Source organism: Schistocerca nitens, chromosome 6 (assembly GCF_023898315.1).
Source record: "Schistocerca nitens isolate TAMUIC-IGC-003100 chromosome 6, iqSchNite1.1, whole genome shotgun sequence".
NCBI lineage: Eukaryota > Metazoa > Arthropoda > Insecta > Orthoptera > Acrididae > Schistocerca > Schistocerca nitens.
Genome location: NC_064619.1, coordinates 434974386 through 434994842, shown reverse-complemented (window position 1 = coordinate 434994842; position 20457 = coordinate 434974386). Strand labels below are relative to the sequence as shown.

Genomic DNA, 20457 nt, shown 5'->3' with positions numbered 1-20457 from the left:
ACTTAAACTTCAGTGACGAACCTCTACCCACATCTTTGAGACCCAGTCTGATGCTCCCTACACCACATCTCCAGCAGAGTTTGTTCCCTGGAGGAGTCGCTCTTGTGTTGTCACACCTCTGCTGGAATGCTGTGGCCACTCTGGGCCTTGTGGAGGTCCAGCTGTCGGCGGTGCGTACTGGCCCAGTGGAGGTCCACCTTGCAGCAGTATGTACTGACCCAGTGGAGATCCAACTTGCGGCAGTGCGTACTAGCCCAGTGGAGACCCAGATTTCAGTGGCAGGTATGGGTCTAGCAGAGATCCAGGTTTCCCCAGTGGGTACGCGCCATGCAAAGCTCCAGGTTTCCCCTGCGAGTACACACCATGCGAGCTCCAGGTTTCCCCGGCGAGAACGCGCCATACGAAGGTCCAGGTTTCCCCGGCGGGAACGCGCCATGCGAAGGTCCAGGTTTCCCCAGCGAGAACGCGCCATGCGAAGGTCCAGGTTTCCCCGGCGAGTATGCGCCATGCGAAGGTCCAGGTTTCCCCAGCGAGTACACACCATGCAAAGCTCCAGGTTTCCGTGGCGAGTACGCACCATGCAAAGCTCCAGGTTTCCCAGACGAGTACGTGCCATGTGAAGCTCCAGTTTTCCCCGGCGAGTACGCACCATGCGAAGCTCCAGGTTTCCCCGGCGAGTACGCGCCTTGCAACGCTCCAGGTTTCCCCAGCAAGTACGCACAATGTGAAGCTCCAGGTTTCCCTGGCGAGTACGCGCCATGCGAAGGTCCAAGTTTCCCTGGCGAGTACATGCCATGCGAAGCTCCCGGTTTTCCTGACAAGTATGTGCCATGCGAAGCTCCAGTTTTCCCCGGCGAGTACGCACCATGTGAAGCTCCAGGTTTCCCCGGCGAGTACACGCCATGCGAAGCTCCAGGTTTTCCCAGTGAGTATGCACCATGAAAAGCTCCACATTTCCACAGTGAGTTCACGCCATGCGAAGCTCAAGATTTCCCCGGCAAGTATGCGCCAAGCTGGGGGACCTGGAGCTTTGCATGGTGCGTACCCGCCGGGTAAACCTGGAGCTTTGCATGGCGCATACCCGCTGGGGAAACCTGGAGCTTTGCATGGCGCATACCTGCCGGGTAAACCTGGAGCTTTGCATGGCATGTACCCGCCAGGTAAACCTGGAGCTTTGCATGGCGCGTACCTGCCGGGTAAACCTGGAGCTTTGCATGGCGGGTACAAGTCGAGTAAACTGGGAGCTTTGGATGGTGGGTTCCCACTGGGTAGACCTGGAGCTTTACATTGAGCATACCTGCCAGGTAAACCTGGAGCTTGGCATGGCACGTACACACCAGGGAAACCTGGGGCTTTGCATGGCGCGGTCCCGCTGGGTAAACCTGGAGCTTTGCATGGCCCGTACCCACCAGGGAAACCTGGAGCTTTGCATGGCGCGGACCCGCTGGGTAAACCTGGAGCTTTGCATGGTGCGTACCCATCGGGTAAACTCCGAGCTTTGTATGGCATATTTCTGCCAGGGAAACTTGGACCTCCACCAAACCCATACCTGCCACTTCAACCTGGACCTCCATTGGGCCAGTAAGCGCTACTGCAAGCTGGACCTCCACTGGTCCAGTACACGCCGCCGCAACTTGGACCTTCACTATGCCAGTACGCGCCGCCACAAGCTGGTCCTCTATAAGGCCCATACTGGTCACAGCATTCCAGCAGAGGTGTGGCAACACAAGCGACTCCTGCAAGGAACAAACGCTGCTGGAGAAGTTGTGTTGGTAGCATGAGAGTGGGTTGCAAAAATGTGCATAGAGGTGCATCGCTGAGGTTGAAGGTCAAAGGTAGATCAGCGTACACTCCATACTCGCAGACTGACCTACCCTGACAGGCCTTTGGGCTCATACCTCAAGGCCTGGCAGAGGGGCAAAGTGGTAGAGGAATTTCAGCCATTAGAGGCAGTAAACAGTCCATTTGTGTGGTGCGGCCAATGGCTTCAGAGAAAGATCTACGAAGGACAACGTGTGACAGCTTCCTAGCTGGCTTGCACCAAAGGACCAGATTCTACACCCCTCCAGAGCATGTCGCCAGAAGCAATGTGGAGGCAACGTACAGCATCGGAACACTGGGAATGGCAGCAGCGTATCAAAGGTGCATAAGCAAGTGGCTTGCCACAGGTGCTAGTTCCCAGCACCTACCCTGGCATGCGGGAGCTAGTGCCAGGCACAGCCAATGAAGAATACTACTCCACGACACAAACCAGATTCATTCCAACCTCAACGACTGGACAAGGCCACCATGATGAACGCAGCGCAGGAAGCGACGTGGAGTCAACGTATGGCAACGGAACAATAACGGACATTTTATAAATAGCGTGATGCAAACTGACGAATCTAGCTTCAGTCATGAAGGTATTTTCAACCTCCACAACAAACATTATTGGTCGGAACACAACCCACATGTCAACCATGAAAGTGGCTTTAGGCACGCTTTGGCATGAACCTGTGGGCTGGATTCATGGAAGGACTGCTTTTGGGGCCCGGACAAGTTGAATTCCCGCGTATCTCGTACGTTTCTTTGCAATACTTCGCCTGACAAACTAGAAAATGTTGCACTTGGTGTTCGGCGACTGCTGTGGTTTTAGTACAATGGTGCACCGCCATGAATGTGCATAACTATTTAAATGCAGCATTTCTAGGGACGTAGCTTGGTCATGGAGGTTCAATGTTCTGGCCTCCACGTTCCCCGGACCTTATTCCACTACATTTTATTTGTGGGGACACTTGAAGGAAAAGGTTTATAGTACTCCACCCATGGGTGTACATGACCTTGAACACTTTCTCTAAAGTTAACATTGCTCATATGTGTACGTACCAGCTCCTGGAAGATAAGACTCGATATCAAATGTACAGAATATAATTATTGTGCGCAGCAATGTGCAGTCTAGTGTAGCCTGCCTGTTGTGTTTTTGGTACCTCACTGGATACAGACGATGTTACTGTTTCCATTATTACTTTCTATTCAGTTTATTTGTGTCATGGACGAAACGAAGTGTCGTTTACCTGGCGAAGAGGAATCACAAGTTGTCAAAAGCACCGGCTATGTCGATTAGTATGGCGGCCACTTACTTGTCGCTGATGCTATTTGTAATTATCAGTGCTTGGTTGACGGCTTGTTGTATTGGTCTACCTTCCTTGAAGCAGAATTGATGTGGCGTTAGGCCGAGGAGGCGTCTGTGCGATTGTAAACGGTCACACAGCAGCCTTTCCTGTACCTTGCCAAGAGTGTTTAAGAGACAGATCGGTCGGTACGTTTTGGTGTCTGTTGGCTCTTTGTCTTGTGATTTCCTGATTATTGCTACATTAGCAGTTCTCCAGAGGTTTGGAATTCTGCCTGTTAGTAGCGCCTCGTTGAACATGTTTGTAAGAAAAGGTGTGATTTGTGTTACTGTTTGTTTTAAGGTTGTCCACAGCTCGTGGTCGTGCGGTAGCGTTCTCGCTTCCCGCGCCCGGGTTCCCGGGTTCGTTTCCCGGCGGGGTCAGAGATTTTTTCTGCCTCGTGATGACTGGGTGTTGTGTGATGTCCTTAGGTTAGTTAGGTTTAAGTAGTTCTAAGTTCTAGGGGACTGATGACCATAGATCTTAAGTCCTATAGTGCTCAGAGCCATTTTTTTGTTTTTTTGTTTTAATGTTTCTGAAAGTATTTTGTCTGGGCCGGGTGCTTTTCGCTTTTTAAGCTTGCTGATTGTCGTCACGACTTCTTCTTGCGCGGCATGGTTACACTGTCACTGATGTATGATTGCCTCATGCCCTCTCTTAGGTCAGCGTGGTGTCGCTCGTCATGTGTGGGGTCGTCACCTGGGAGCAGCCTGTTCAGGAGATATTCTGTGGTGGTTCTCCATCCTCTGGTCATTGTGCCTCAGCTTGCTTTAGTGTTGAGAGAACTGTCGGTGTCTTAATTCGTTCTGTTTCTATCTTGAATGGTTGTCCCCAGATGCCGTTCTGTAGCTGGGTTTTGACAAAATTGGTCCAGTAGGCTTGCTTTATTGTGTTTATTTGTTTTTGGTATTTCTGTTTAGCGTCACAATACAGAACAAGTCTTATCTGTCTTTCAGGAGCTGTCTTTGCTTGTTGGTAGTACTTTCTTTTGTCCCGTGAATCCTTCCTTAGTCTTGCCAGTACTGTCGACCACGGTTGTTTCTGTCCCCACCCAGTTTTTGCTCGTGGTATAGTTGCTTCCTGTGCTCTTTGTAGGACCTCTGTCAGTACATGCGTTTTGTAATCTGTATTCCCTATTCAGTATGAAGAGGTTTCATTCATTTACCACGTCAAGCACTAGCTGCTCTCTGTCGTCAGTTCTATCCGGGGATTTTGCGTTGATATCAATTAGAATGATCAGCCTTTTTCTTTTTGCGTGTCGTGCAATGACTTATTTTGTCTCAGAAAGGTTCTATATCATACGAGTACTGAGCGTAAATAGACGACAGGAGCCATACATCCTGTCCGTCAGTTATTTTTGCTGTGGCAATGTGTTCAGAGCAAAACTGGGTGGTCTGTGTTACCATGAGGTTTTTATTAACTACTATTATCGCGACTTCCGCGTTTGGTGTTCCTGCTATTATGATGCAATGTGAGGGGAGTCCTGAAATCTTCCCGCCTCACAGGCGATTTGTGCTTTTGTTTCTTCTAAGAGCCTACCTAGTTCCATTTTTACTAGGATACTGCCCTGGCAATTTACTTGTATTACCTTCAGAAGGGATATCTAGTGAAGGAAAAACACTTGGGTGTGGTGTCTTTCAAATGCAGAAACACGCGTCCATGTGCTCTCACGAAGTCCTTGTATCCTTTCTCTAGGTTTAGGCCCTCTCCCCTTCGCACACATGCGTCCCCTAGAACCTTACACAGCTCTTTGGGGTTCGTTGGCATATTTTCAACTCTTAGGATCATCCTGCCAGTTTGTTCTGTAGTTGGGAAGCAGTTTTTATCCCCGTTTTCACGCTTATTTTGTATTACATAGCGAAGAGCTGTTTCGAATACATCCTTGTTTTGTAGTCTGCTAAGCCGTGTGTTAACTTCTAAGTTTTCGTACTTTACGTAATTAACGGTATTCAGCTTGGGGTCTTTGGTTGTGTCTAGTTGGTGTTCTTGACTGTTTGTTTGTTGCTCCGATTTCGAGTAATTTTCATAAGAACCAATGACGAAAGTACGACAAGCATACATATCAAAGAGAGTGTGTGTGAGAGAGAGAGGGGGGGGGGTGAAATCGGTTCAGCACCTCCCTCTGAAAGGCAACGCGGAAGGTTTTAGTTTCGAGTAACTATCTTGAGTCTCAGATCTGTTCAATTTATTGCTGTACTGTTTTTGTTTTAAGAACTGTGTTGATATGTTTAACTGTGTTTCTGCATCTCTCTTCGTCTGATTGTTAACTTTGTTCTGTTTTCCTAAAGTGTTAATTTGTTTGTCTATTACAAGCTCTCCTACAGATAAGTGTTTTCCCCAAGTTGTCGAGGTAGTTCCTTAATATTTTCTTGCAGGTTGCTATCAAGCCCACGCTCTGTAGCCACTGGCCGCACCACGCTAATGGAATTTGACCTTGTGGCCTGTGGACTGTCTCTAACGGCTGGAAGTCCTCTACCGCTTTGTCTCTCTGCCAGGCCTTGAGCCATGGGCCCGAAGTGCTGCCAGGGTCATTCAGTCTGCGAGTATGGGGCATGGGCTGTTCTATCCTTGAACTTAAACTTCAGTGACGAACCTCTACCCACATCTTTGAGACCCAGTCTGATGCTCCCTACACCACATCTCCAGCAGAGTTTGTTCCCTGGAGGAGTCGCTCTTGTGTTGTCACACCTCTGCTGGAATGCTGTGGCCACTCTGGGCCTTGTGGAGGTCCAGCTGTCGGCGGTGCGTACTGGCCCAGTGGAGGTCCACCTTGCAGCAGCATGTACTGACCCAGTGGAGATCCAACTTGCGGCAGTGCGTACTAGCCCAGTGGAGACCCAGATTTCAGTGGCAGGTATGGGTCTAGCAGAGATCCAGGTTTCCCCAGTGGGTACGCGCCATGCAAAGCTCCAGGTTTCCCCTGCGAGTACACACCATGCGAGCTCCAGGTTTCCCCGGCGAGAACGCGCCATACGAAGGTCCAGGTTTCCCCGGCGGGAACGCGCCATGCGAAGGTCCAGGTTTCCCCAGCGAGAACGCGCCATGCGAAGGTCCAGGTTTCCCCGGCGAGTATGCGCCATGCGAAGGTCCAGGTTTCCCCAGCGAGTACACACCATGCAAAGCTCCAGGTTTCCGTGGCGAGTACGCACCATGCAAAGCTCCAGGTTTCCCAGACAAGTACGTGCCATGTGAAGCTCCAGTTTTCCCCGGCGAGTACGCACCATGCGAAGCTCCAGGTTTCCCCGGCGAGTACGCGCCATGCAACGCTCCAGGTTTCCCCAGCAAGTACGCACAATGTGAAGCTCCAGGTTTCTCTGGCGAGTACGCGCCATGCGAAGGTCCAAGTTTCCCTGGCGAGTACATGCCATGCGAAGCTCCCGGTTTTCCTGACAAGTATGTGCCATGCGAAGCTCCAGTTTTCCCCGGCGAGTACGCACCATGTGAAGCTCCAGGTTTCCCCGGCGAGTACACGCCATGCGAAGCTCCAGGTTTTCCCAGTGAGTATGCACCATGAAAAGCTCCACGTTTCCACAGTGAGTTCACGCCATGCGAAGCTCCAGATTTCCCTGGCAAGTATGCGCCAGCTGGGGGACCTGGAGCTTTGCATGGTGCGTACCCGCCGGGTAAACCTGGAGCTTTGCATGGCGCATACCCGCTGGGGAAACCTGGAGCTTTGCATGGCGCATACCTGCCGGGTAAACCTGGAGCTTTGCATGGCATGTACCCGCCAGGTAAACCTGGAGCTTTGCATGGGGCGTACCTGCCGGGTAAACCTGGAGCTTTGCATGGCCCGCACCCACCAGGGAAACCTGGAGCTTTGCATGGCGCGGTCCCGCTGGGTAAACCTGGAGCTTTGCATGGCCCGCACCCACCAGGGAAACCTGGAGCTTTGCATGGCGCGGACCCGCTGGGTAAACCTGGAGCTTTGCATGGTGCGTACCCATCGGGTAAACCCCGAGCTTTGTATGGCATATTCCTGCCAGGGAAACTTGGACCTCCACCAAACCCATACCTGCCACTTCAACCTGGACCTCCATTGGGCCAGTACGCGCTACTGCAAGCTGGACCTCCACTGGTCCAGTACACGCCGCCGCAACTTGGACCTTCACTATGCCAGTACGCGCCGCCACAAGCTGGTCCTCTATAAGGCCCATACCGGTCACAGCATTCCAGCAGAGGTGTGGCAACACAAGCGACTCCTGCAAGGAACAAACGCTGCTGGAGAAGTTGTGTTGGTAGCATGAGAGTGGGTTGCAAAAATGTGCATAGAGGTGCATCGCTGAGGTTGAAGGTCAAAGGTAGATCAGTGTACACTCCATAGTCGCAGACTGACCTACCCTGACAGGCCTTTGGGCTCATACCTCAAGGCCTGGCAGAGGGGCAAAGTGGTAGAGGAATTTCAGCCATTAGAGGCAGTAAACAGTCCATTTGTGTGGTGCGGCCAATGGCTTCAGAGAAAGATCTACGAAGGACAACGTGTGACAGCTTCCTAGCTGGCTTGCACCAAAGGACCAGATTCTACACCCCTCCAGAGCATGTCGCCAGAAGCAATGTGGAGGCAACGTACAGCATCGGAACACTGGGAATGGCAGCAGCGTATCAAAGGTGCATAAGCAAGTGGCTTGCCACAGGTGCTAGTTCCCAGCACCTACCCTGGCATGCGGGAGCTAGTCCCAGGCACAGCCAATGAAGAATACTACTCCACGACACAAACCAGATTCATTCCAACCTCAACGACTGGACAAGGCCACCATGATGAACGCAGCGCAGGAAGCGACGTGGAGTCAACGTATGGCAACGGAACAATAACGGACACTTTATAAATAGCGTGATGCAAACTGACGAATCTAGCTTCAGTCATGAAGGTATTTTCAACCTCCACAACAAACATTATTGGTCGGAACACAACCCACATGTCAACCATGAAAGTGGCTTTAGGCACGCTTTGGCATGAACCTGTGGGCTGGATTCATGGAAGGACTGCTTTTGGGGCCCGGACAAGTTGAATTCCCGCGTATCTCGTACGTTTCTTTGCAATACTTCGCCTGACAAACTAGAAAATGTTGCACTTGGTGTTCGGCGACTGCTGTGGTTTTAGTACAATGGTGCACCGCCATGAATGTGCATAACTATTTAAATGCAGCATTTCTAGGGACGTAGCTTGGTCATGGAGGTTCAATGTTCTGGCCTCCACGTTCCCCGGACCTTATTCCACTACATTTTATTTGTGGGGACACTTGAAGGAAAAGGTTTATAGTACTCCACCCATGGGTGTACATGACCTTGAACACTTTCTCTAAAGTTAACATTGCTCATATGTGTACGTACCAGCTCCTGGAAGATAAGACTCGATATCAAATGTACAGAATATAATTATTGTGCGCAGCAATGTGCAGTCTAGTGTACCCTGCCTGTTGTGTTTTTGGTACCTCACTGGATACAGACGATGTTACTGTTTCCATTATTACTTTCTATTCAGTTTATTTGTGTCATGGACGAAATGAAGTGTCGTTTACCTGGCGAAGAGGAATCACAAGTTGTCAAAAGCACCGGCTATGTCGATTAGTATGGCGGCCACCTACTTGTCGCTGATGCTATTTGTAATTATCAGTGCTTGGTTGACGGCTTGTTGTATTGGTCTACCTTCCTTGAAGCAGAATTGATGTGGCGTTAGGCCGAGGAGGCGTCTGTGCGATTGTAAACGGTCACACAGCAGCCTTTCCTGTACCTTGCCAAGAGTGTTTAAGAGACAGATCGGTCGGTACGTTTTGGTGTCTGTTGGCTCTTTGTCTTGTGATTTCCTGATTATTGCTACATTAGCAGTTCTCCAGAGGTTTGGAATTCTGCCTGTTAGTAGCGCCTCGTTGAACATGTTTGTAAGAAAAGGTGTGATTTGTGTTACTGTTTGTTTTAAGGTTGTCCACAGCTCGTGGTCGTGCGGTAGCGTTCTCGCTTCCCGCGCCCGGGTTCCCGGGTTCGTTTCCCGGCGGGGTCAGAGATTTTTTCTGCCTCGTGATGACTGGGTGTTGTGTGATGTCCTTAGGTTAGTTAGGTTTAAGTAGTTCTAAGTTCTAGGGGACTGATGACCATAGATCTTAAGTCCTATAGTGCTCAGAGCCATTTTTTTGTTTTTTTGTTTTAATGTTTCTGAAAGTATTTTGTCTGGGCCGGGTGCTTTTCGCTTTTTAAGCTTGCTGATTGTCGTCACGACTTCTTCTTGCGCGGCATGGTTACACTGTCACTGATGTATGATTGCCTCATGCCCTCTCTTAGGTCAGCGTGGTGTCGCTCGTCATGTGTGGGGTCGTCACCTGGGAGCAGCCTGTTCAGGAGATATTCTGTGGTGGTTCTCCATCCTCTGGTCATTGTGCCTCAGCTTGCTTTAGTGTTGAGAGAACTGTCGGTGTCTTAATTCGTTCTGTTTCTATCTTGAATGGTTGTCCCCAGATGCCGTTCTGTAGCTGGGTTTTGACAAAATTGGTCCAGTAGGCTTGCTTTATTGTGTTTATTTGTTTTTGGTATTTCTGTTTAGCGTCACAATACAGAACAAGTCTTATCTGTCTTTCAGGAGCTGTCTTTGCTTGTTGGTAGTACTTTCTTTTGTCCCGTGAATCCTTCCTTAGTCTTGCCAGTACTGTCGACCACGGTTGTTTCTGTCCCCACCCAGTTTTTGCTCGTGGTATAGTCGCTTCCTGTGCTCTTTGTAGGACCTCTGTCAGTACATGCGTTTTGTAATCTGTATTACCTATTCAGTATGAAGAGGTTTCATTCATTTACCACGTCAAGCACTAGCTGCCCTCTGTCGTCAGTTCTATCCGGGGATTTTGCGTTGATATCAATTAGAATGATCAGCCTTTTTCTTTTTGCGTGTCGTGCAATGACTTATTTTGTCTCAGAAAGGTTCTATATCATACGAGTACTGAGCGTAAATAGACGACAGGAGCCATACATCCTGTCCGTCAGTTATTTTTGCTGTGGCAATGTGTTCAGAGCAAAACTGGGTGGTCTGTGTTACCATGAGGTTTTTATTAACTACTATTATCGCGACTTCCGCGTTTGGTGTTCCTGCTATTATGATGCAATGTGAGGGGAGTCCTGAAATCTTCCCGCCTCACAGGCGATTTGTGCTTTTGTTTCTTCTAAGAGCCTACCTAGTTCCATTTTTACTAGGATACTGCCCTGGCAATTTACTTGTATTACCTTCAGAAGGGATATCTAGTGAAGGAAAAACACTTGGGTGTGGTGTCTTTCAAATGCAGAAACACGCGTCCATGTGCTCTCACGAAGTCCTTGTATCCTTTCTCTAGGTTTAGGCCCTCTCCCCTTCGCACACATGCGTCCCCTAGAACCTTACACAGCTCTTTGGGGTTCGTTGGCATATTTTCAACTCTTAGGATCATCCTGCCAGTTTGTTCTGTAGTTGGGAAGCAGTTTTTATCCCCGTTTTCACGCTTATTTTGTATTACATAGCGAAGAGCTGTTTCGAATACATCCTTGTTTTGTAGTCTGCTAAGCCGTGTGTTAACTTCTAAGTTTTCGTACTTTACGTAATTAACGGTATTCAGCTTGGGGTCTTTGGTTGTGTCTAGTTGGTGTTCTTGACTGTTTGTTTGTTGCTCCGATTTCGAGTAATTTTCATAAGAATCAATGACGAAAGTACGACAAGCATACATATCAAAGAGAGTGTGAGAGAGAGAGAGAGGGGGGGGGGGGGGTGAAATCGGTTCAGCACCTCCCTCTGAAAGGCAACGCGGAAGGTTTTAGTTTCGAGTACCGGTCCAGCATACCATTTTAATCTGTCACGAAGTTTTAAACCCGTATTAAATTCGTAAATATTTGGCAACCCAGAGGCATCAGATTATTTGTTTCCATCGTTCGTTTTGCGATACGCCGAACCTCCAGTTATAAACGCCGATTATTATTTATTATTTGTAAGTATAAGCAGCATCAGCAGACATTCATACCGATTTGGGTTCCGTCTTGTATCAGTTTGTGCTGCAATTGTTTGGTTACTGTAGTCAGTTTCTTCAGCGATCTTTCTCTGCAACCGCCTACATTTCTACAGCAGCAGGTTTTTCACTTCAGGTTGTTCACTGTTTGTAGTCATTATGGCTATTTTTCCTAGAACTGATTCATGCTATGACTGATGGTCTGCCCCTGTTTGTTATGGTGTCACTCTTCCAGGCCGAAAGATTACATTACCGAATCGGAAGTTTCGCATAACTGATCCTGTATCGGAAGACCTCCGTTTTTCACATTTTCATTGCTATCTTGAGTCTCAGATCTGTTCAATTTATTGCTGTACTGTTTTTGTTTTAAGAACTGTGTTGATATGTTTAACTGTGTTTCTGCATCTCTCTTCGTCTGATTGTAAACTTTGTTCTGTTTTCCTAAAGTGTTAATTTGTTTGTCTATTACAAGCTCTCCTACAGATAAGTGTTTTCCCCAAGTTGTCGAGGTAGTTCCTTAATATTTTCTTGCAGGTTGCTATCAAGCCCACGCTCTGTAGCCACTGGCCGCACCACGCTAATGGAATTTGACCTTGTGGCCTGTGGACTGTCTCTAACGGCTGGAAGTCCTCTACCGCTTTGTCTCTCTGCCAGGCCTTGAGCCATGGGCCCGAAGTGCTGCCAGGGTCATTCAGTCTGCGAGTATGGGGCATGGGCTGTTCTATCCTTGAACTTAAACTTCAGTGACGAACCTCTACCCACATCTTTGAGACCCAGTCTGATGCTCCCTACACCACATCTCCAGCAGAGTTTGTTCCCTGGAGGAGTCGCTCTTGTGTTGTCACACCTCTGCTGGAATGCTGTGGCCACTCTGGGCCTTGTGGAGGTCCAGCTGTCGGCGGTGCGTACTGGCCCAGTGGAGGTCCACCTTGCAGCAGTATGTACTGACCCAGTGGAGATCCAACTTGCGGCAGTGCGTACTAGCCCAGTGGAGACCCAGATTTCAGTGGCAGGTATGGGTCTAGCAGAGATCCAGGTTTCCCCAGTGGGTACGCGCCATGCAAAGCTCCAGGTTTCCCCTGCGAGTACACACCATGCGAGCTCCAGGTTTCCCCGGCGAGAACGCGCCATACGAAGGTCCAGGTTTCCCCGGCGGGAACGCGCCATGCGAAGGTCCAGGTTTCCCCAGCGAGAACGCGCCATGCGAAGGTCCAGGTTTCCCCGGCGAGTATGCGCCATGCGAAGGTCCAGGTTTCCCCAGCGAGTACACACCATGCAAAGCTCCAGGTTTCCGTGGCGAGTACGCACCATGCAAAGCTCCAGGTTTCCCAGACGAGTACGTGCCATGTGAAGCTCCAGTTTTCCCCGGCGAGTACGCACCATGCGAAGCTCCAGGTTTCCCCGGCGAGTACGCGCCATGCAACGCTCCAGGTTTCCCCAGCAAGTACGCACAATGTGAAGCTCCAGGTTTCTCTGGCGAGTACGCGCCATGCGAAGGTCCAAGTTTCCCTGGCGAGTACATGCCATGCGAAGCTCCCGGTTTTCCTGACAAGTATGTGCCATGCGAAGCTCCAGTTTTCCCCGGCGAGTACGCACCATGTGAAGCTCCAGGTTTCCCCGGCGAGTACACGCCATGCGAAGCTCCAGGTTTTCCCAGTGAGTATGCACCATGAAAAGCTCCACGTTTCCACAGTGAGTTCACGCCATGTGAAGCTCCAGATTTCCCCGGCAAGTATGCGCCAGCTGGGGGACGCCAAGCTGGGGGACCTGGAGCTTTGCATGGTGCGTACCCGCCGGGTAAACCTGGAGCTTTGCATGGCGCATACCTGCTGGGGAAACCTGGAGCTTTGCATGGCGCATACCTGCCGGGTAAACCTGGAGCTTTGCATGGCATGTACCCGCTAGGTAAACCTGGAGCTTTGCATGGCGCGTACCTGCCGGGTAAACCTGGAGCTTTGCATGGCGGGTACAAGTCGAGTAAACTGGGAGCTTTGAATGGCGGGTTCCCACTGGGTAGACCTGGAGCTTTACATGGCACATACCTGCCAGGTAAACCTGGAGCTTGGCATGGCACGTACACACCAGGGAAACCTGGGGCTTTGCATGGCGCGGTCCCGCTGGGTAAACCTGGAGCTTTGCATGGCCCGCACCCACCAGGGAAACCTGGAGCTTTGCATGGCGCGGACCCACTGGGTAAACCTGGAGCTTTGCATGGTGCGTACCCATCGGGTAAACCCCGAGCTTTGTATGGCATATTCCTGCCAGGGAAACTTGGACCTCCACCAGACCCATACCTGCCACTTCAACCTGGACCTCCATTGGGCCAGTACGCGCTACTGCAAGCTGGACCTCCACTGGTCCAGTACACGCCGCCGCAACTTGGACCTTCACTATGCCAGTACGCGCCGCCACAAGCTGGTCCTCTATAAGGCCCATACTGGTCACAGCATTCCAGCAGAGGTGTGGCAACACAAGCGACTCCTGCAAGGAACAAACGCTGCTGGAGAAGTTGTGTTGGTAGCATGAGAGTGGGTTGCAAAAATGTGCATAGAGGTGCATCGCTGAGGTTGAAGGTCAAAGGTGGATCAGCGTACACTCCATACTCGCAGACTGACCTACCCTGACAGGCCTTTGGGCTCATACCTCAAGGCCTGGCAGAGGGGCAAAGTGGTAGAGGAATTTCAGCCATTAGAGGCAGTAAACAGTCCATTTGTGTGGTGCGGCCAATGGCTTCAGAGAAAGATGTACGAAGGACAACGTGTGACAGCTTCCTAGCTGGCTTGCACCAAAGGACCAGATTCTACACCCCTCCAGAGCATGTCGCCAGAAGCAATGTGGAGGCAACGTACAGCATCGGAACACTGGGAATGGCAGCAGCGTATCAAAGGTGCATAAGCAAGTGGCTTGCCACAGGTGCTAGTTCCCAGCACCTACCCTGGCATGCGGGAGCTAGTCCCAGGCACAGCCAATGAAGAATACTACTCCACGACACAAACCAGATTCATTCCAACCTCAACGACTGGACAAGGCCACCATGATGAACGCAGCGCAGGAAGCGACGTGGAGTCAACGTATGGCAACGGAACAATAACGGACATTTTATAAATAGCGTGATGCAAACTGACGAATCTAGCTTCAGTCATGAAGGTATTTTCAACCTCCACAACAAACATTATTGGTCGGAACACAACCCACATGTCAACCATGAAAGTGGCTTTAGGCACGCTTTGGCATGAACCTGTGGGCTGGATTCATGGAAGGACTGCTTTTGGGGCCCGGACAAGTTGAATTCCCGCGTATCTCGTACGTTTCTTTGCAATACTTCGCCTGACAAACTAGAAAATGTTGCACTTGGTGTTCGGCGACTGCTGTGGTTTTAGTACAATGGTGCACCGCCATGAATGTGCATAACTATTTAAATGCAGCATTTCTAGGGACGTAGCTTGTTCATGGAGGTTCAATGTTCTGGCCTCCACGTTCCCCGGACCTTATTCCACTACATTTTATTTGTGGGGACACTTGAAGGAAAAGGTTTATAGTACTCCACCCATGGGTGTACATGACCTTGAACACTTTCTCTAAAGTTAACATTGCTCATATGTGTACGTACCAGCTCCTGGAAGATAAGACTCGATATCAAATGTACAGAATATAATTATTGTGCGCAGCAATGTGCAGTCTAGTGTAGCCTGCCTGTTGTGTTTTTGGTACCTCACTGGATACAGACGATGTTACTGTTTCCATGATTACTTTCTATTCAGTTTATTTGTGTCATGGACGAAACGAAGTGTCGTTTACCTGGCGAAGAGGAATCACAAGTTGTCAAAAGCACCGGCTATGTCGATTAGTATGGCGGCCACCTACTTGTCGCTGATGCTATTTGTAATTATCAGTGCTTGGTTGACGGCTTGTTGTATTGGTCTACCTTCCTTGAAGCAGAATTGATGTGGCGTTAGGCCGAGGAGGCGTCTGTGCGATTGTAAACGGTCACACAGCAGCCTTTCCTGTACCTTGCCAAGAGTGTTTAAGAGACAGATCGGTCGGTACGTTTTGGTGTCTGTTGGCTCTTTGTCTTGTGATTTCCTGATTATTGCTACATTAGCAGTTCTCCAGAGGTTTGGAATTCTGCCTGTTAGTAGCGCCTCGTTGAACATGTTTGTAAGAAAAGGTGTGATTTGTGTTACTGTTTGTTTTAAGGTTGTCCACAGCTCGTGGTCGTGCGGTAGCGTTCTCGCTTCCCGCGCCCGGGTTCTTGGGTTCGTTTCCCGGCGGGGTCAGAGATTTTCTCTGCCTCGTGATGACTGGGTGTTGTGTGATGTCCTTAGGTTAGTTAGGTTTAAGTAGTTCTAAGTTCTAGGGGACTGATGACCATAGATATTATGTCCTATAGTGCTCAGAGCCATTTTTTTGTTTTAATGTTTCTGAAAGTATTTTGTCTGGGCCGGGTGCTTTTCGCTTTTTAAGCTTGCTGATTGTCGTCACGACTTCTTCTTGCGCGGCATGGTTACACTGTCACTGATGTATGATTGCCTCATGCCCTCTCTTAGGTCAGCGTGGTGTCGCTCGTCATGTGTGGGGTCGTCACCTGGGAGCAGCCTGTTCAGGAGATATTCTGTGGTGGTTCTCCATCCTCTGGTCATTGTGCCTCAGCTTGCTTTAGTGTTGAGAGAACTGTCGGTGTCTTAATTCGTTCTGTTTCTATCTTGAATGGTTGTCCCCAGATGCCGTTCTGTAGCCGGGTTTTGACAAAATTGGTCCAGTAGGCTTGCTTTATTGTGTTTATTTGTTTTTGGTATTTCTGTTTAGCGTCACAATACAGAACAAGTCTTATCTGTCTTTCAGGAGCTGTCTTTGCTTGTTGGTAGTACTTTCTTTTGTCCCGTGAATCCTTCCTTAGTCTTGCCAGTACTGTCGACCACGGTTGTTTCTGTCCCCACCCAGTTTTTGCTCGTGGTATAGTTGCTTCCTGTGCTCTTTGTAGGACCTCTGTCAGTACATGAGTTTTGTAATCTGTATTCCCTATTCAGTATGAAGAGGTTTCATTCATTTACCACGTCAAGCACTAGCTGCCCTCTGTCGTCAGTTCTATCCGGGGATTTTGCGTTGATATCAATTAGAATGATCAGCCTTTTTCTTTTTGCGTGTCGTGCAATGACTTATTTTGTCTCAGAAAGGTTCTATATCATACGAGTACTGAGCGTAAATAGACGACAGGAGCCATACATCCTGTCCGTCAGTTATTTTTGCTGTGGCAATGTGTTCAGAGCAAAACTGGGTGGTCTGTGTTACCATGAGGTTTTTATTAACTACTATTATCGCGACTTCCGCGTTTGGTGTTCCTGCTATTATGATGCAATGTGAGGGGAGTCCTGAAATCTTCCCGCCTCACAGGCGATTTGTGCTTTTGTTTCTTCTAAGAGCCTACCTAGTTCCATTTTTACTAGGATACTGCCCTGGCAATTTACTTGTATTACCTTCAGAAGGGATATCTAGTGAAGGAAAAACACTTGGGTGTGGTGTCTTTCAAATCCAGAAACACGCGTCCATGTGCTCTCACGAAGTCCTTGTATCCTTTCTCTAGGTTTAGGCCCTCTCCCCTTCGCACACATGCGTCCCCTAGAACCTTACACAGCTCTTTGGGGTTCGTTGGCATATTTTCAACTCTTAGGATCATCCTGCCAGTTTGTTCTGTAGTTGGGAAGCAGTTTTTATCCCCGTTTTCACGCTTATTTTGTATTACATAGCGAAGAGCTGTTTCGAATACATCCTTGTTTTGTAGTCTGCTAAGCCGTGTGTTAACTTCTAAGTTTTCGTACTTTACGTAATTAACGGTATTCAGCTTGGGGTCTTTGGTTGTGTCTAGTTGGTGTTCTTGACTGTTTGTTTGTTGCTCCGATTTCGAGTAATTTTCATAAGAACCAATGACGAAAGTACGACAAGCATACATATCAAAGAGAGTGTGTGTGAGAGAGAGAGGGGGGGGGGGTGAAATCGGTTCAGCACCTCCCTCTGAAAGGCAACGCGGAAGGTTTTAGTTTCGAGTACCGGTCCAGCATACCATATTAATCTGTCACGAAGTTTTAAACCCGTATTAAATTCGTAAATATTTGGCAACCCAGAGGCATCAGATTATTTGTTTCCATCGTTCGTTTTGCGATACGCCGAACCTCCAGTTATAAACGCCGATTATTATTTATTATTTGTAAGTATAAGCAGCATCAGCAGACATTCATACCGATTTGGGTTCCGTCTTGTATCAGTTTGTGCTGCAATTGTTTGGTTACTGTAGTCAGTTTCTGCAGCGATCTTTCTCTGCAACCGCCTACATTTCTACAGCAGCAGGTTTTTCACTTCAGGTTGTTCACTGTTTGTAGTCATTATGGCTATTTTTCCTAGAACTGATTCATGCTATGACTGATGGTCTGCCCCTGTTTGTTATGGTGTCACTCTTCCAGGCCGAAAGATTACATTACCGAATCGGAAGTTTCGCATAACTGATCCTGTATCGGAAGACCTCCGTTTTTCACATTTTCATTGCTATCTTGAGTCTCAGATCTGTTCAATTTATTGCTGTACTGTTTTTGTTTTAAGAACTGTGTTGATATGTTTAACTGTGTTTCTGCATCTCTCTTCGTCTGATTGTTAACTTTGTTCTGTTTTCCTAAAGTGTTAATTTGTTTGTCTATTACAAGCTCTCCTACAGATAAGTGTTTTCCCCAAGTTGTCGAGGTAGTTCCTTAATATTTTCTTGCAGGTTGCTATCAAGCCCACGCTCTGTAGCCACTGGCCGCACCACGCTAATGGAATTTGACCTTGTGGCCTGTGGACTGTCTCTAACGGCTGGAAGTCCTCTACCGCTTTGTCTCTCTGCCAGGCCTTGAGCCATGGGCCCGAAGTGCTGCAAGGGTCATTCAGTCTGCGAGTATGGGGCATGGGCTGTTCTATCCTTGAACTTAAACTTCAGTGACGAACCTCTACCCACATCTTTGAGACCCACTCTGATGCTCCCTACACCACATCTCCAGCAGAGTTTGTTCCCTGGAGGAGTCGCTCTTGTGTTGTCACACCTCTGCTGGAATGCTGTGGCCACTCTGGGCCTTGTGGAGGTCCAGCTGTCGGCGGTGCGTACTGGCCCCGTGGAGGTCCACCTTGCAGCAGTATGTACTGACCCAGTGGAGATCCAACTTGCGGCAGTGCGTACTAGCCCAGTGGAGACCCAGATTTCAGTGGCAGGTATGGGTCTAGCAGAGATCCAGGTTTCCCCAGTGGGTACGCGCCATGCAAAGCTCCAGGTTTCCCCTGCGAGTACGCACCATGCGAGCTCCAGGTTTCCCCGGCGAGAACGCGCCATACGAAGGTCCAGGTTTCCCCGGCGAGAACGCGCCATGTGAAGGTCCAGGTTTCCCCGGCGAGAACGCGCCATGCGAAGGTCCAGGTTTCCCCGGCGAGTATGCGCCATGCGAAGGTCCAGGTTTCCCCAGCGAGTAGACACCATGCAAAGCTCCAGGTTTCTGTGGCGAGTACGCACCATGCAAAGCTCCAGGTTTCTCAGACGAGTACGTGCCATGTGAAGCTCCAGTTTTCCCCGGCGAGTACGCACCATGCGAAGCTCCAGGTTTCCCCGGCGAGTACGCGCCATGCAAAGCTCCAGGTTTCCCCAGCAAGTACGCACCATGTGAAGCTCCAGGTTTCCCTGGCGAGTACGCGCCATGCGAAGGTCCAAGTTTCCCTGGCGAGTACATGCCATGCGAAGCTCCCGGTTTTCCTGACAAGTATGTGCCATGCAAAGCTCCAGTTTTCCCCGGCGAGTACGCACCATGTGAAGCTCCAGGTTTACCCGGCGAGTACACGCCATGCGAAGCTCCAGGTTTTCCCAGTGAGTATGCACCATGAAAAGCTCCACGTTTCCACAGTGAGTTCACGCCATGCGAAGCTCCAGATTTCCCCGGCAAGTATGCGCCAAGCTGGGGGACCTGGAGCTTTGCATGGTGCGTACCCGCCGGGTAAACCTGGAGCTTTGCATGGCGCATACCCACTGGGGAAACCTGGAGCTTTGCATGGCGCATACCTGCCGGGTAAACCTGGAGCTTTGCATGGCATGTACCCGCCAGGTAAACCTGGAGCTTTGCATGGCGCGTACCTGCCGGGTAAACCTGGAGCTTTGCATGGCGGGTACAAGTCGAGTAAACTGGGAGCTTTGGATGGCGGGTTCCCACTGGGTAGACCTGGAGCTTTACATGGCGCATACCTGCCAGGTAAACCTGGAGCTTGGCATGGCGCGTACACACCAGGGAAACCTGGGGCTTTGCATGGCGCGGTCCCGCTGGATAAACCTGGAGCTTTGCATGGCCCGCACCCACCAGGGAAACCTGGAGCTTTGCATGGCGCGGACCCACTGGGTAAACCTGGAGCTTTACATGGTGCGTACCCATCGGGTAAACCCCGAGCTTTGTATGGCATATTCCTGCCAGGGAAACTTGGACCTCCACCAGACCCATACCTGCCACTTCAACCTGGACCTCCATTGGGCCAGTACGCGCTACTGCAAGCTGGACCTCCACTGGTCCAGTACACGCCGCCGCAACTTGGACCTTCACTATGCCAGTACGCGCCGCCACAAGCTGGTCCTCTATAAGGCCCATACTGGTCACAGCATTCCAGCAGAGGTGTGGCAACACAAGCGACTCCTGCAAGGAACAAACGCTGCTGGAGAAGTTGTGTTGGTAGCATGAGAGTGGGTTGCAAAAATGTGCATAGAGGTGCATCGCTGAGGTTGAAGGTCAAAGGTAGATCAGCGTACACTCCATACTCGCAGACTGACCTACCCTGACAGGCCTTTGGGCTCATACCTCAAGGCCTGGCAGAGGGGCAAAGTGGTAGAGGAATTTCAGCCATTAGAGGCAGTAAACAGTCCATTTGTGTGGTGCGGCCAATGGCTTCAGAGAAAGATCTACGAAGGACAACGTGTGACAGCTTCCTAGCTGGCTTGCACCAAAGGACCAGATTCTACACCCCTCCAGAGCATGTCGCCAGAAGCAATGTGGAGGCAACGTACAGCATCGGAACACTGGGAATGGCAGCAGCGTATCAAAGGTGCATAAGCAAGTGGCTTGCCACAGGTGCTAGTTCCCAGCACCTACCCTGGCATGCGGGAGCTAGTCCCAGGCACAGCCAATGAAGAATACTACTCCACGACACAAACCAGATTCATTCCAACCTCAACGACTGGACAAGGCCACCATGATGAACGCAGCGCAGGAAGCGACGTGGAGTCAACGTATGGCAACGGAACAATAACGGACATTTTATAAATAGCGTGATGCAAACTGACAAATCTAGCTTCAGTCATGAAGGTATTT

The 20457-nt window shown here is 49.9% G+C and overlaps 5 protein-coding genes across 5 annotated transcripts; all 5 read left to right on the top strand.

Moving 5' to 3' along the window:
* The first annotated feature begins 363 nt into the window (after positions 1-363).
* LOC126263394 (calcium-binding protein P-like) lies at positions 364-942 on the top strand. Its single transcript, XM_049960489.1, has one exon. It carries the CDS (start codon positions 364-366, stop codon positions 940-942), a length of 579 nt encoding a protein of 192 aa, XP_049816446.1.
* A 61-nt stretch (positions 943-1003) lies between these two features.
* LOC126263393 (calcium-binding protein P-like) lies at positions 1004-1585 on the top strand. Its single transcript, XM_049960487.1, has 2 exons — positions 1004-1253; positions 1305-1585. Exons 1-2 carry the CDS (start codon positions 1004-1006, stop codon positions 1583-1585), a joined length of 531 nt encoding a protein of 176 aa, XP_049816444.1.
* Positions 1586-6084: 4499 nt separating this feature from the next.
* LOC126263392 (collagen alpha-1(VIII) chain-like) lies at positions 6085-7296 on the top strand. The gene is made up of 2 exons (XM_049960486.1): positions 6085-6646; positions 6704-7296. Exons 1-2 carry the CDS (start codon positions 6085-6087, stop codon positions 7294-7296), a joined length of 1155 nt encoding a protein of 384 aa, XP_049816443.1.
* Positions 7297-12192: 4896 nt separating this feature from the next.
* LOC126263391 (calcium-binding protein P-like) lies at positions 12193-13527 on the top strand. Its single transcript, XM_049960485.1, has 2 exons — positions 12193-12754; positions 12812-13527. The coding sequence occupies exons 1-2, from the start codon at positions 12193-12195 to the stop codon at positions 13525-13527; spliced, it is 1278 nt and encodes a 425-aa protein (XP_049816442.1).
* A 5669-nt stretch (positions 13528-19196) lies between these two features.
* Positions 19197-19733, top strand: LOC126263390 (calcium-binding protein P-like). The gene has a single exon (XM_049960484.1). It carries the CDS (start codon positions 19197-19199, stop codon positions 19731-19733), a length of 537 nt encoding a protein of 178 aa, XP_049816441.1.
* The last annotated feature ends 724 nt before the right edge of the window (positions 19734-20457 follow it).